General features: G+C 38.0%; 1 protein-coding gene across 1 annotated transcript in view; it reads right to left on the bottom strand.

Annotated features, from left to right (window-relative positions):
- Nucleotides 1–15,080, bottom strand: part of VPS13C (vacuolar protein sorting 13 homolog C) — a 1,402,311-nt gene that overhangs the window by 826,432 nt on the left and 560,799 nt on the right. Inside the window, 2 exon segments of the mRNA XM_053719302.1 lie at nt 3,933–3,992; nt 12,588–12,667. Of these exon segments, the coding sequence (XP_053575277.1) occupies nt 3,933–3,992; nt 12,588–12,667 (140 nt within the window).

Genomic DNA, 15,080 nt, shown 5'->3' with positions numbered 1-15,080 from the left:
ACTAACTTAGCACCAGTGACTGTGGCAATAATAGCATTCAGACCAGGCCAAAACAAATATTTACCCTGAAAAGGGATAGAAAGCAGTCTGCACTTAGAAACCATATCAGTAGACCAAGACTTAAGCCACAAGGCTTGCCTAGCTAAAACAGCTAATACAGTATTCCTAGAATTAAAGGGACAGTCAACACCAGAATTTGTATTGTCTAAAAAGAAAGATAATCCCTTTATTACCCATTCCCCAGTTTTGCATAACCAACACAGTTATAATAATAAACATTTTACCTCTGTGATTACCTTGTATCTAAGCTTCTGCTGACTGCCACCTTATTTCAGTTATTTTGACAGACTTGCATTTTAGCCAATCAGTGCTTACTCAAAGGTCACTTCACGTGCATTAGCTCAATGTTATCTATATCAAACACATGAACTAATGCCCTCTAGTGGTCAAAATGCATTCAGATTAGAGGCAGTCTTCAAGGTCTAAGAAATTAGCATATGAACCTCCTAGAATTAGCTTTCAACTAAGAATACCAAGAGAACAAAGCAAAATTGGTGATAAAAGTAAATTGGGAAGTTGTTTAAAATGACATTCCCTATTTAAATCATGAAAGTTTTTTTTGGACTTGACTGTCCCTTTAATGCAAATAATTTCCACTGTCACAATACAAATAAAGGATTTTTTTTAATACAACCGTGAAACTCACCCAGATTGGCTTAATCAGAAACAGAGATTATCACACCAAACAGTGGTGGCAGTAGGCTACACTGACTGCAGGTCTAAACATAAAACCTTGTACCTATGGTCTTGAGGTTTTCCCATTAAACTTCACCTGAATGATACCTGTGGTGCTGTCACTATTTTCATCAATTGGCTAAACATAAAACCTAAATAGCTGAAAGGATCACCTATGAAATCCTTCAAGTTTTCTATCTAAAGGATCCTTAAAAGAGGAACAAACCTCCAAAGGAATAGTGGTACACCTGACAAAAGTAACTGTGTCTACCTTAGGAACAGTTTCCGAGATCACTGTATTAACAGAAGGGAGAGGAAACCTAGGCATACATTTTGTAGATGGATCAAAAGGAATACTTGGCTTCTGCAATGCCTTACAAAAAAATTCAGAAACTGAACCATGTACGGGAAAAGGGAAAGGTTGCTTAGGAACTGGCTTAATTTTTTTTTTATCAATCCTCTTAAAAGGTTGCTTGACTGTAGCAGTCAGTCCTCTACCTCTAAAGCAATTACAACTTCCAGCAATAAAGGCATGAATATGCTCAAGCTTGAAATTAAAAGACACATCCTCTGCCACAGCAGCATGGTCCTGAGACTCAGAGAGACTATCCTCAGAAACTCCTCAGAGTCAAAGACACCCCTATTATTAATGGGTAACTTAGAGTGGCCACTCCTAAGGGAAGTCCCTGATGAGCTAAGGATCACCTTAAAGTCCTTGCAAACGTCTGCGCTTAACAGCTGGAGGCAAGCAAGCTAAAATCTCATTAATAGCAGAGTGAATATAATCCTTAAAGGGACAGAAACATCAAAAATAAACTTTCATGGTTTAGATAGAGCAAACAATTGTAAATTACTTTCCAAATAACTTATCTAATTTGCTTTGTTCTCTTGGTAGCCTTAGTTGAAATGCATACCCAGGTACACTCAGCAGCATCAATGGACTACTGGGAGCTAGCTGCTTTTTGGAGGCTATGTATATATGACTCTTGCCATTGGCTCAGCCTTTGTGTTCAGCTAGCTCCCAGTAGAGCATTGCTCCTTCTCCTACAAATGATACCAAGAGAATTAAGCAAATTTGATAATAGAAGTAAATTGGAAAGTTGTTTAAAATGGTGTGCTCTATCTGAATCTTGAAAAATGTTGGGTTACATGTCCCTTTAAGTTTTGCAGAAAGTTCAGTTGAACTCTGAGAGCAACTCTGATAAGGTAAAAACCCTTGCACCCTCTGAAGCGCAGTAAAACCCTGTTTAGGATTAGCAATAGACTCAGCACATTAGATACAAAGCTGAACAGGGACCACACCTAGGAATCCTTACAAAGCAAACACAAACTAGAAGGGGTTAAATTAACAGAGGCCTGAGTTGCACTAGTTTGTTTCATAGTACCAGTAAAATAGCTTAAAGGAACATTAAAGCCACATTTTTCTTTCATTATTCAGATATAGAATGTCATTTTTATTAACTTTACAATTTATTTATATTATCTAATTTGTTAAGTTTTCTTTGTATCCTTTGCTGACAAGTATACCTAGGTAGGCTCAGAAGCTGCTGATTGGTGGCTGCACATACATGCATCTTTCATTGGCTTTCATCTAACTCTGAGTAATACTTTGCTGCTAATTCATCAAAGAATAACAAGAGAATTAAGTAAATTAGATACTAGAAGTAAACTGGAAAGTTGTTTAAAATCGTATGTTCTATCTGAATCATGAAAGAAAAAAAATTGGGTTTCATGTACCATTAAGTATCAGAGATAGAGTAAAGCTAATAGGCAGTATAAAGCACAATAGGTAGTATATAGCACACAAATAGTTAACCCCCGAAGGAAAGAAAAGGTACAATGTAAAACGGATTAACCCTTAGAAGTTAAACAGTAACAAACATAAGGTACTGTTAAAATAAGTGCTGAAAAAACTGTAAAAACAATAAAAAGGCTTAAATAGCAAATAACAGCGCATAAAGGGTTAAATACAATTTGTACCTTAAATTTGAAGCCAAACTCTGATGATTAAAGTGCCTTACCACCTCTACTGGTCCTGAGAGCCTTCATACACACTGAGAATGTTACAGCAACACAGAAAAGGAAAACAAAAAGAAACCTAAAACTGCTGATGGTGAGCACTAAAACTAAAAAACATGAAGGTAACAAGCAGAAATTTAGTGCAGGTGAAGAAACATACTGTGTATTATTCAGAAACAACTTCTGAGCATGCTAAGTAGAACGTGCTAAATGTAAAGCAACAGTAACATCAAAAACAAAGCTTTTTAAAAGTGCTATAAACTGCTAATATGAGGTTTATGGTGTGTGTATGTATGTGTGTGTATATATATATATATATATATACACATACACAGACTATGTGAAGCCTGTGAACATGTTCACACTAATAGCGGAGGGTTACGAAGGTGCAGGTACTTACTCTCAGCACCTCCATCCACTGTGCTTACTTCAACTGCAGCACCTTCCTTCCAGTAAAATAGCCCATGCTAGGCAGAGCAAGCACAATGCCATGGATCTAAGTTAGTAACAGCATCTCAACCCAGAGGATTTGTGGACAAGTCCACATTTCACCTGGGGAGGGGGCTGTGGATCCACAAGAAGAAGTTCATATAGACCAGCGGATTGGTGAACAAGTTCAGATTCAACTTGGAAATCCTGCAACATTTCTTCACTGAGAAGAGACCTTTCAATATCTGGCTTCTTGTCTGCCACTCTGAACATCAAATTACTTTGAGGAAGATTCAGGACTCAGATCAGCTAGAGGATCCCTTTTCAAATGATGGGTAGATCTTGCACTTCACTTTAACCTTACTCCTCATCAAGTAAGGCAAATAAAATAACTAAGGATTATGGGAAGTGGGAGAGATTTAAAGCTCTGGTGTGTTGGGGTGTCTTTTGCCTTCTCCTAATGGTCAGGTGGGGAATATTCCCATATGTGATGACTCATGGACTCTCACCATCCGATGAAAAAAAGTGTCAGACACTTATTAGTATTTTTAATTAGCATAATTAATTTAATAGCCTAGTAAAATAACAATCAATAAAGTTCAAACATCTGTGGTGTTCAGAGTGGTTATGTGCTTTAGCTTCATATGCAGCCTTGCATGTAAAGCTTGACACTATCTCTTTGTAGGTAGATAATCAAAAGGGTCAACTACACTTTCCTTTGAAAAGTTATTAGACTAATAGTTACTTACACTCAGCGTCTGCTCTGTATTTTTGTGGAAAGCTTTAAAATTTGGCCCATTTCGATCAGCCTGTAAAAAAATAAAAAAGAATATGCAATTACTTTTAAAATTAAAAATACATAGTTTCTCTAAAGAATACATCAGCCTCTTCTCAGTCAATTACAGTCACAGTTACCCAGCATTTATGATGGTGGCTGAATTAAAAAAATCATGCTTGCAATCCCTATTCCCCAGTCACTCATTAACTCCATACACAATCAGTGCCATGTGGTCTAATTTATCATTCTTCCACATTAAGCAGTTTTAGTTTAGTTCACTCTCTTACCCACCACAGAAGACACTTTTTAGAGACCAACACTTGATTATTCCCAGAGGTCTTCTGCCCTCCAGCTTGGGAACATTTCCTAGCATTTCTAAAGTGTTCTCTGCAAGTTCCTTAAATTAGTAAAGACTGCTATCAGCTTCCGCTGCCTTTAGATTCCTTTCTTAGGGATAAAAATTGCCCGGGGACATGTATTTTCTCCGTTTTCTTTGCGGAGATCTTACAAACGCATTGCTAGGTATGAAGATTCAATAGTGTGCCTATGGTTTAAGCCGAAGAAAGTAAATACACTTCTTCTGGATCCTTCTACCTCCTGTAGATATTACATTGCATTCAAATCTAAATATGCTTATAGAATAGAATGTTACTTAAAAATATAAATACTTGCAGCTAGTTATTATGATGATAAAGGAAAAAAATTTTTTTTCTCAGGAGGTACATATGAGGCTATTAATTTTAGGTTTAATGCAAAAATAGTACTTGCAGATATATACAATTATTCACACTCAAAGTTGTTAAAACATATTCAGGTAATGAAAGGATATACTGCCTTGTACTTGTTTGAAGACAGTAGAGAAACCATAAAGAAGTCTTTGAGTATTTAATCTAAGTAAGAGGTTAACAAAGATCCTTAGATGAACCCAGACCCTTGTTGACAAAGATGTTACTAGCTCAAAAGCAGGAGAAACAAACTGATACTAGAAGATTTTTTTTTTTTTTTTAAATATTTTTATTGAGGTTTGAAAAAGGCTTACAAAATTCTTGAAATCAAGATAATATTTAAACAAAACAGTATCAGAATACAATCTTAACAGAGTTTAACGTGCCTTACAGTCTTCGAGCCTTCTGGTGGTCGCAAGGGGCCTCTTTTGGATCACTTGATCTTCATAAAACAATATAAGGCTCCCACGGAGTATAAGAGACCACTCATGGATCTCGTTTAGTAAACCTCAGTTTTATAAAGAGTAGTGTGAACAATTTAGATAAACTATAGGGAAGGGGTTAAAGAAGGTGATAGGAAGAGAGGAATGGGGGAGAGAATGAGGAGGTGGTGTTGCTGTACTTGGTGAGGTAGTTGTCAACTACTTTTCCTTTAGTTAAGACAGGTTGACTCGTTTAGGATTCTGTTTAGACAATTAGGGTTTCATGGGTTTGGCGATGTATTTGTGTTTCCCACCTTGTGTATGCTTTTAGGGTGTAAATAGGCAACAATGTTATGGTTCGTTTTGTTTAAGCGTGGTTAGTGTAGGGTGTTATAGTTTAAGGTAGTGTTCCCATAGTGCTGTCATTTCAGCGTATACCTCCATTTTGGCATATTTAACAAAATAAAACTCCTCTAGGTCAAGGAATTCTGATACTCTCTTAGTCCAAAGCAATGTGGAGGGGACCTCCTTGCTTCTCCAATTTCTAGCTAATAGGTATCTAGCACTATTAGTCATGATGTAAAAAAGTTTGAGGCAATGTTTCTGTTTAATGTGGGGAGGTCTACTTAGTAACCAGATTGTGGGGTCTAGAGGGAATTGGGTATCTAGAACTTTTTCTATTTCTCCGATTATGTCTTTCCAGTAGTTTTGGACCGCGTTACACCACCACCACATGTGAGCCAGGTTACCGCAGCTATGTCCGCATCTCCAACATTGCTTGGATGTGTCGCGGTATAGTCGGTGTAATTTAGTTGGGGAAAGATACCATCTGTGTAAGATTTTTAAGTTGATTTCCTGTATGGAGAGTGAGATTTAAGTTTTTGTGATATTTTGGAAAATTAATGTACTGGTTTGGGGTAAGATTGTTATACCTAGTTCGTCTTCCCATTTTTCTAGGAAGGGAGGGGTTTGGCCAGGAGAGTTTTGTGTTAATATTCTATAAATTAGTGCAAGAGTATGTGATATTGGAGGAGTCCTTATGCAGAGTTTCTCAAAGTTGGTTAATGGTCGAACCATGTTTCTAGAGTGTTCATGTGTTGTTATGAAGTGATGGACGCGGGCATATTGGAACCAGTTTTGGAAAAGAGAATATCCCATGTTAATCAAGTCCGCTTGCGGTAATAATTTTTCATTTGATAAGATATAGTGAATAGGGATATCCCTATAGTATGAACCCGGGGTATCTTTTGTTAGAGGTGTTCCTAGTATGAATTGGCCATTATCTATGATTGAGGTTAGTGGAGAAGGTTTAGATGATATATAGGGGTGTGTAGCTATTGTGATTTCCCATATTTTATATGTTTCTGTGATCAGGTGTGAGTTATAATTAAGCTTTGTAGTCGGTTTGTCGAGATTCCAGCACTGTTTTCCTAGGTGTGGATTATTTGATAATGAGTGTTCTAATTGAACCCATCTTTTATGTTCATAGTGTATACACCAGTCAACTATCCTTTGCAAGAATATGGCTTGTCGGTACTTTGATATATTAGGTATGCCTAGTCCTCCTTGGAGTTTTGGGGTTTGCATGATGTTTTCATTTATCCTGGGGGGGGGGGGGACGCCAAACAAAGTCACTAAAAGCTTTCTGTAGGGTGGGAATGTAGTTTTTAGGGATCGGGATTGGTAGGGCCTGCAATATATATAGTAGTCGTGGGAATATATTCATTTTGAGAACATTTATTTTGCCCAGCCAGGAAAGCTTTTTAGAGAGCCAGGATGATAGATCCCTGATAATTGCTCTTTGTATTGGTATGTAGTTTTGTATGTAGGTTTGTTCGATAAAAGTGGTTAGTTGTATTCCTAAGTAGTGTAGGGAGTGGGTTCGCCACGTAAATGGCATTAGAGTTTTAATATTTGCTAGAGCTGTGCTGGTTAAGTTAATATTTAAGGCTTCGGATTTGGAAACATTTATAGAAAAGTTGGATAGTGACTGGAAGGTTTGGAATTCCTGTAAGAGGGGGGTTATTGAATATTCGGGGTTTGTTAACGTGAATAAGATGTCGTCGGCAAACAGAGACATTACGTATGTTTGTGTCCCTACTTGTATTCCGCTAATTGAGGGGTTTTGCCTGATTTTTGTGGCCAAGGTTTCTATGAAGCAGGCGAACAATAAGGGAGATAGGGGGCAACCTTGCCTTGTGCCGTTGGTTATGTTGAATGTATTGGATAGTGTGCCATTGATAAGTAATTTTGCGTTGGGGTGGGAATATAAGGCCCTGGTGATTTCACAGATGGGAGATCTTTAATGGCTAGTTTGATTTCTTCTGCGGTTATAGGGTCCTCTAGTTGGTTTTGTTGGTTAGTTGTAAGATGAGGCAAATTAAGAGATGATAAGTATATATTTATGTCATCTGATAGAGCCGTTTGTGGGCTCGCTGAATTGCCAGGGTTGGAGCGCAAGTTATATAGTTTTTGAAAGTATGTCCTAAAGGTATTTGTAATAGCCTGGGTTGAAAAGTGTGATATATTGTTATCGTCCTTGATGTGTAGGATATAGTTTTTTTTCTGTTTTAATCTGAGGTAACGAGCAAGGGATCTGCCTGATTTATTGCGGCCTTCATAGTTTGCTTGTTGTAAGCGAAGTGCTTGGCGTTTATTTTCCTTATTTAGGTAGGACGCTAGTTTATCTTTTTCAGCTTGAATAGAAAGTAGGAGGTTGTGGTCGGTCGGGCAGCGTTTATGTTGGGTTTCTAATTTGTCAATTTCTGAGAGAAGTGTTGATAGAAATGCTTGCTTTTGTTTGTTAATGGAGGCCTTAATGGCCATAAGCTCACCCCGAACTACACATTTGTGGGCTTCCCATATATTTAACTGGGACGTGTCAACTGTAGAATTGTGGGTAAAGTATTCCAATATGGACTTAGATATTTGTTGGGATATTATAGGGTCGGAAAGGAGCTGTTCATCCAATCTCCATATATAATCGTGTATGGGTTTAGACGGCCATGTTAATGTGCCTAGTACTGATGCATGGTCAGACCATGTTATGGGGGTAATTTGGGTAGATGTAAATAGTGACAGGCCTGTGACGTCCGTGAGAATGTAATCAATTCTAGAGTATTGCTTGTGAGGGTATGAGTAGAAGGTGTAGTCTTCTTTGTTAGGATGGTGGGTTCTCCATAAGTCTTGTGCTGTTAATTTTTTCAGTGAGGTGAGTGTACGAGTTATCTGTGAAGTAGGGACTGAGGAATTAGAGGAGGAGCAATCCAAAGGTGGGTTAAGTGGCATGTTAAGATCTCCGCAAATTATTAAGACACCTTTTTGGTGTTCTAAAATGAGATTAGTTATGTTGCTGATAAATTTGGCTTGCTTTGTATTAGGGGTGTATATAGATACCAACGTGACCGGGCGGCCATATAGTAAGCCTACTAGGATAATATATCTACCAGCTTTGTCTCTAAGGATTTTAAGTTCTTTAAAAGGGACATTTTTCTTTATCAGTATTCCCACTCCATGCTTTTTAGATTTGGGATGGGAGGCATAAAAGCAGGTGCCGAATTTGAGGGTAAATGTGAGGGGCTCTCTTCCTTTGCGGAAGTGTGTTTCTTGGAGAAACAGCAGGTCTGACCTGCATCTGTTAAAGTCTCTCAAGGCCTGTGTTCTTTTTGAGGGGATATTGAGTCCCTTTGCGTTTATAGATTGAATCCGTATTAAATTGGTGGGTGGTTTTCTATGTGAGTGTTCAGCCATTAGGATAGTGCAGTGTGAGCTTAAGGTAGTTGTCTATGGAGTATATTAATTCAGTATTTGTGTAGGACTCAGTATGACCAGGTAGTTTGTCAGGTGATAGTATTAGTAGTAATTTAGTACAGCAGGGGGTAAGGGGATTAGTTAAGAAGGAAAGAGTGAATAAAAACATTGGTAGGAGAAATAAGATGTAGAGGAAGCGTTTCCCCTTCATTGGCTTAAGTTAACTTTTCTCAGCAATTAACAATTTATACCAGCTGTGGCAACTTGACTAACTTAGTTTGTAAATAAGACATGTTGACCTAACATGTTAAAGTATATCAGCCTATAACAGGCAAACAACGCAACACAATACATTAACACTAGCATGTAGTACATTATAACGACATTAAACATTAAACATTAAGTTCCCCCTTAGAATGTGTCTACCTGTAGACGACCAACTTGGCTATTTTGGTTAGACAGTAGAGGTAGGCGTTCTAAGCACTTAAGATGTGAACTTTTGTTATTAAAAGAAATAAGGGGGTAAGTAAACATAACATAACAGTATAACTTTGGTGGATTGATATGGTAAGAGAAGTAGTTATAGTGATTCCCTGTGGGTATTCCTTCTCTGCCTAAGAATAATGTCAGGTAAACTCAGGCATCTTCTCAGACATTTTGCAATGAGCAAAAATTAGTGTGCATTAGCGAGTTCACAGTGTCTGTCATATAAAGGGAATATGCAACCTTACTATCACATGTTTCAGGTCTCGCATTGTGAAGACTCTTGTGGGTAAGTTATATGTACCTCATTTAGGCTTGGAGTCCTTCACATTTTTCCTGGGTACTTTGGTCCATGTCGATCTTTGGGCCTTTGGAGGGCCATCTTGTGTGGTGTCCCGGGTCGTCGCTGCAGGAGGAGGAGGTTCCGGGAAGTTGATATTGAGATTTTTGGATAGAGCATCTAAGTCTTCTGGACCTTTGTAAGCAATGGTTTTGCCGTCTTTATGCACCAGAAGGCTAAAAGGGAATCCCCATCGATATTTTATTTTGTGTTCTTGCAGGAGGGTTGTGATAAAGCGTAGGTTTCGTCTCCTTTCAATGGTAGCTGGACTAAGGTCTTGATAGACCTGGATGGTATGGCCTTGAAAGGATATTGATCGTTGTCTACGGGCTTGTTTCCACACTGCTTCTTTTTGGTGAAAGTGAGTGAATTTCAGAATCACGTCCCTAGGCGGGCTCGGCGGTGTAGGTTTCGGTCTTAGGGCGCGATGGGCCCTCTCTAGAGTTGCTTCAGAGGTCTCCAGTGCGGGTTCCATCTGTCTGAAAAATTTTAGTAGGTACTCAACTAAAGGATTCCTGAGTAACATCCTCAGGTATGCCTCGGATGCGCAGATTGCTGCGGCGACTGCGATTATCAAGGTCTTCTTTGTAGCGATTGGATAATGGAGTCGTGGCAGTTTAGGCATTGGATGTTATCACTAACTTGAGACTCTAGGTATTCTTGTCCCTCCTCCAGGTATTCAAGTTTAGAGTTCATGTCAGACATATCTTTTCGTAGAGATGAAATCTCGTTCTTGATAAATGTTTTCAAATCAGCTATGTCGCTCTTGGAGGGTAGGGAAGCTATATTTTGTTGTATCTGTGAGAGTTGGTCATGTGGGAGAGGAGCAAGGCTTGTAGTAAGTTGTGATTCCATTTTGTTAGGATTGTCAGGATTTTCCAGCTGGTGAGGTGAATTTTTTTGCGTGGATTTGAAATAGGTGCAGACTGATGGTGATTTATTAGGTAGTGTTGCCTTATGTGGTGCTTTATGTGGTCTAGTAGATCTCCTTGTTGCCATGTGCTAGTATTGTGGAGAACAATGAAGCCAATGACTTTGGCCAGATCAGAGTGCCCTGTGATGGAGCTAGGTGGTCGCTTGAGCTAAAGGTTCACTTCGTTTTGCACCACATAAAGGGAGAGTGCAACTTATTTGTAAAGTGTGTGCTGCAGCTGAGCTATCTTTTTGTTTCTTATCTGGGCTTATGTTTATTGACAGTATTAGCCCCCACGTAGCATTTGCTTGTTATAATGTGGTATTGCCAGTGTAAAAAGGTGGGCAGTCCAAGATAGTGTTTTTACATATGTGTATCGCTGTCTGGCCGTTATGGATACAGCTATATAGCAGCGTGGTCCTGTGTAGCTGCTGGGGTGCTTTGATGCGACTGAGCGCGGCAGAGGAGAAGTGACCGCGGCTCTGCTTTGATCTCGCCTGTATGTGTGGTATGGAGCGTGAACTTACAGTTTGTCAAGGGTAATCATATGATACTGTGTTCTCTACCCTGCCGCGCCGTGTCTTTGTTGTTGCGTGGCTTAGTCGGTTCAGGTTGCGCTGTTAAGATGGCGCCTGTGTTAAGTTTGTTGGTCCCGGTTTTCAAAGGGATCTGCCGACTCTGATTTGATTGTAGGTTCCAGTAAGGAAGTTATAGGTGTTCCGGTTCATTTGCTTGCTGCTTTCATGATTGCCAGAGCAAAACTGCACCATTTATGTGCCAATTGAAGGGGAAAGGCAACGGAGCTCTTTTACAGTGCAGCCATGTTCCTGCACGGCTACGCCCCGCCTCTATCGATACTAGAAGATTTTAACTTCAAAGCTGTGGAACCTGAAATAATCTGAATCGGATCATGCAGACAAATATCCTTCAACGCTACAGTAGCCATGGAAAGATCAGTTTATATACTAACAAAGTGACAATGCAATATTTCAATTTTAAAATTAGAAACCTTCACAAACTTAATAAATGATTTCCTATTAAAACTGGTCAAATTGTTTCCTTTGGGAAGTTGGAATAAAAGCCTCAAACTTTCTTTTAATGGAGAAACATTTTAAAATAAAACCAAAATCCATAAAAAGTCTCTGCTCTTTCTGGGATATTTTGGAACCACAGGACAACCTTCGAAAGGAGTGGTAAAGATTCATACAGTTACCCGGTAAACAGTCTTCACGCAAGGATCTGAAAGTTCTGATGGTAACAAGCCTCAACATCCTTGAGTATAGGACAGCACAGGTCACAAATGGATGCCTTTATTCAGTCATCCTAAGCTTGGTGGACCCTCCTTTAAAAGATTTGAAACTAGACAACTGTAAATAGTACATTTTTGCACTAAGTGTGCCTTATCCTGAAGAACAACAAACCACTTTTGCAAACAGGACTATCCTTGATAAAGGTTTTAAATTAAAAACAAAAGACTTTGCTTTCAAAATGAACTTCCAATAGCATATGATCACATAATTAATATGCAGCCAGGTTTTGAAACAAAAAGACTCTTCAGTCTTCTGAACAACAAAACCTATATGTAATGTAACCATATAAATGATATCCATAGGCGTGTGTGTCACAGTGAAAACACTGGAAGTACTAATTTTGTCACAACATCTTGTGGCTGAAAATAAGCAAAATAAATTGACGCACTGAAACCGCAGAAGCGGTATTTCAAACAATAGCTGGTCCATAGAAGAAATAATATTAATAAAAAAGACTAAAAATCCAAGTAGACTCAGATGTCTTAATATACGGTATTGCAATGAAAAACCATCTCTGCCAAGAATAATATGCAAACAGCAACACAAACTAGCTGCCACTCTTTCACACAATTAGTTGCAAATTTAAAAAAAAGTTATAGCAGTCCATCTCTCATTGTGGTTGCCAAGAATTATTTCCCTAAATATCCCATAAAGTGCCACATTAATGAAGAAATCTATCAAACCTTTATGTATTCCATTTTTAGAAGATGATCTCCAGTCTCATCTGAAGAATTAATAAGATGAAGAGGACCTCCATTAGGACCTGCAAAATAAAGGCAGAAAAAGTGAGAATGTATAGAACCAGAGAAGTTAATGTATAATGTTTATTTAATACACTACATATAGCTACAACTGTATATATTTATAAGTTTATTCTAGTAGTTCAGGATGTTAAAAGGAACAGTAAACACCTTATATTTACATGACCTTGCTATTGTAGTGTTATAGCATATCAGCAAAGTCTAAACATTTGTAAAAAAAAAAAATAACATCCTTTTTACAGGAATTATTTTTTAATACAAAATGAGGAAGAAGGAGAGCTGAGCCCAGGTGTCAGGAAAAAGTTTTATTGCAAGGTAGGCTTTCTGGATACAAGGTGAACTCCAATCTTACGCGTTTCGCGCATGGGCACATGCGCTTCATCAGAGATATTGGTCTCTGCTGTTCAGGGTCAATATAAAGTGGTGAGTGACCTATCAGGGCAGGTATGGTAATTTAATCTTTAGATGTAAAAATTGCCAACAGGTGTGTGGTCTGATGGTCACCCACTGCTATGTTTGCATCGATCCTGTGCAGCAGAGGACTAAAAAAGAACAGATAAATAATGATTGAATGATTTTAAAAATAGAGCTTAATTATACATATTGTTTCTAACATATATATATATATAAATCTCAGTTGGTATAGTACTGAATAGTGTCACAACAGTGTATGTATATCTAGGTGCCTATTATGTAATTTGCTTTGATTTTAGTTTCTATGTTTTTTACATTTTTTACATCTAAGAATAAGCACATATTTAAGTTAGACAGTTGGCTCGCATTTTGAAGTCCCGTAATTTAACAAAGCCCTTTATGGGGAAATTTGGACTTGCAGGAGTAATATGTGGCACAACTGGAACAAAAATTGACAATAGCCCTTCATGGGGCTAACAGTACTGTTCCAAACATCATCATGCATAAAAATGATTAATAATTAATAACATTCTGTGGTCTAATAGCATTTATGGGTAACTTAGATACTATATGTTTGTAAGTTACTTCTGTAAGGTCCATAAAGCAGTCTATATTTACTATGCTACATCCCTTGGGTCCCCTGATAATAATGGCTCCTGGTTGTGTATCGCAAATAGGAGAGAAAGGACAAACAGTAAATAAAGAATTACTCTAGAAATAGGTATTGTCCATACTAAAGAGGAAAGTTCTGTTGTTTGATACTGTAGGGGACTACAGGGGTATATTAGCTACCTTACCTGTTGTGAATAACAACACTGGGTAAGGAATAGGGCTATTAGAAAGCATGATAAAAGAATTTTTGTATGTTTTTTTTCTTTATACAATAGATTAGCTAAAGGAAAAAATGATAATTAATTTGTTTTTGGGAGAGGGATGAATTCGTCTAGACCTAAACTGGGAACATCCTGTGATTTTATGTGTATGTTTCTTGGTTATTACTTATAGTTTCGCACTTTTCTCTACTATGAGGTTTTTATTTTGTGTCCCTGGCATATAGATTTTGGAATCAAAGACATCTTGGATGAGTGGAAGAAGGGGTACTATTCATTCAATGTACAGATTAACATCGTATCTTTTGTTCATGCCTTGTGGTGCCCTAGTTTGAAGCATGAAGATCCAGTATACTTCTCTTTTGGATAGAGTTTTATTCCTGTCTCCTCCTAAAGGGTTATTTGTTATATGTTCGATTGCTTTAAACGTAAAATGGGTCAGTTTTTGTGGGTGTGTGTGAAAATGTTTCGTCACTGGTGTTCTAGGGAATTCTTCCTCTATGGATAGGAGGTGTTCCCTTATGCGGTCTTTTAAGGGACGTGTGGTGATACCAACATATTGTTGTTGGCAGTATGAACATGTGATCAAATAAATTATGTATGTTGATGTACAGTCCATCCTAGTGGTGATGGGGTATGTTGTGTTGGTTTGCGAAGAGGTAAATGTTAGATACTTATCGGTATATTTGCAGCTTTTACATGGTATACGGCCACATCTGTAGTTGCCTTTTGTGGGAGTGAGCCAATTGGTAGTTAATGGGGTTTTATCATGAAACTTGTGTGTAATCTTATCTCGTATTGTTGGTGCTTTTTTGGCTACAAATCTAATGCGTTTCTGTAATTTATCCCTTAGGATGATGTCACTATTGAGAACAGGGAGATACTTTTTAATAATTCTAGTGATGGTGTAAAATTGGTTGCTATAGTTTGTGACAAAACATATGTCTTCTTTTATGTCATTTCTGTTTGATGTGCTTTTGGCTGTTTTGCTAATTAGCAATGATGTCCTATCCATTCTCATTACTTGCAATTTGATTTTGAAAAGTAAACTTTTTTTGTAGCCTCTAGCTACTAATCTATTTGTTAGTTCATCTGCTTGTTTGGTGTATGCCTGGAGGGAACTACAATTTCTCCGTAGTCTGAGGTATTGGCCCTTAGGGATACCTCTTTG

This window comes from Bombina bombina, chromosome 6, assembly GCF_027579735.1.
Source record: "Bombina bombina isolate aBomBom1 chromosome 6, aBomBom1.pri, whole genome shotgun sequence".
Taxonomy (NCBI): domain Eukaryota; kingdom Metazoa; phylum Chordata; class Amphibia; order Anura; family Bombinatoridae; genus Bombina; species Bombina bombina.
This window is presented reverse-complemented; position numbering and strand designations above follow the sequence as displayed.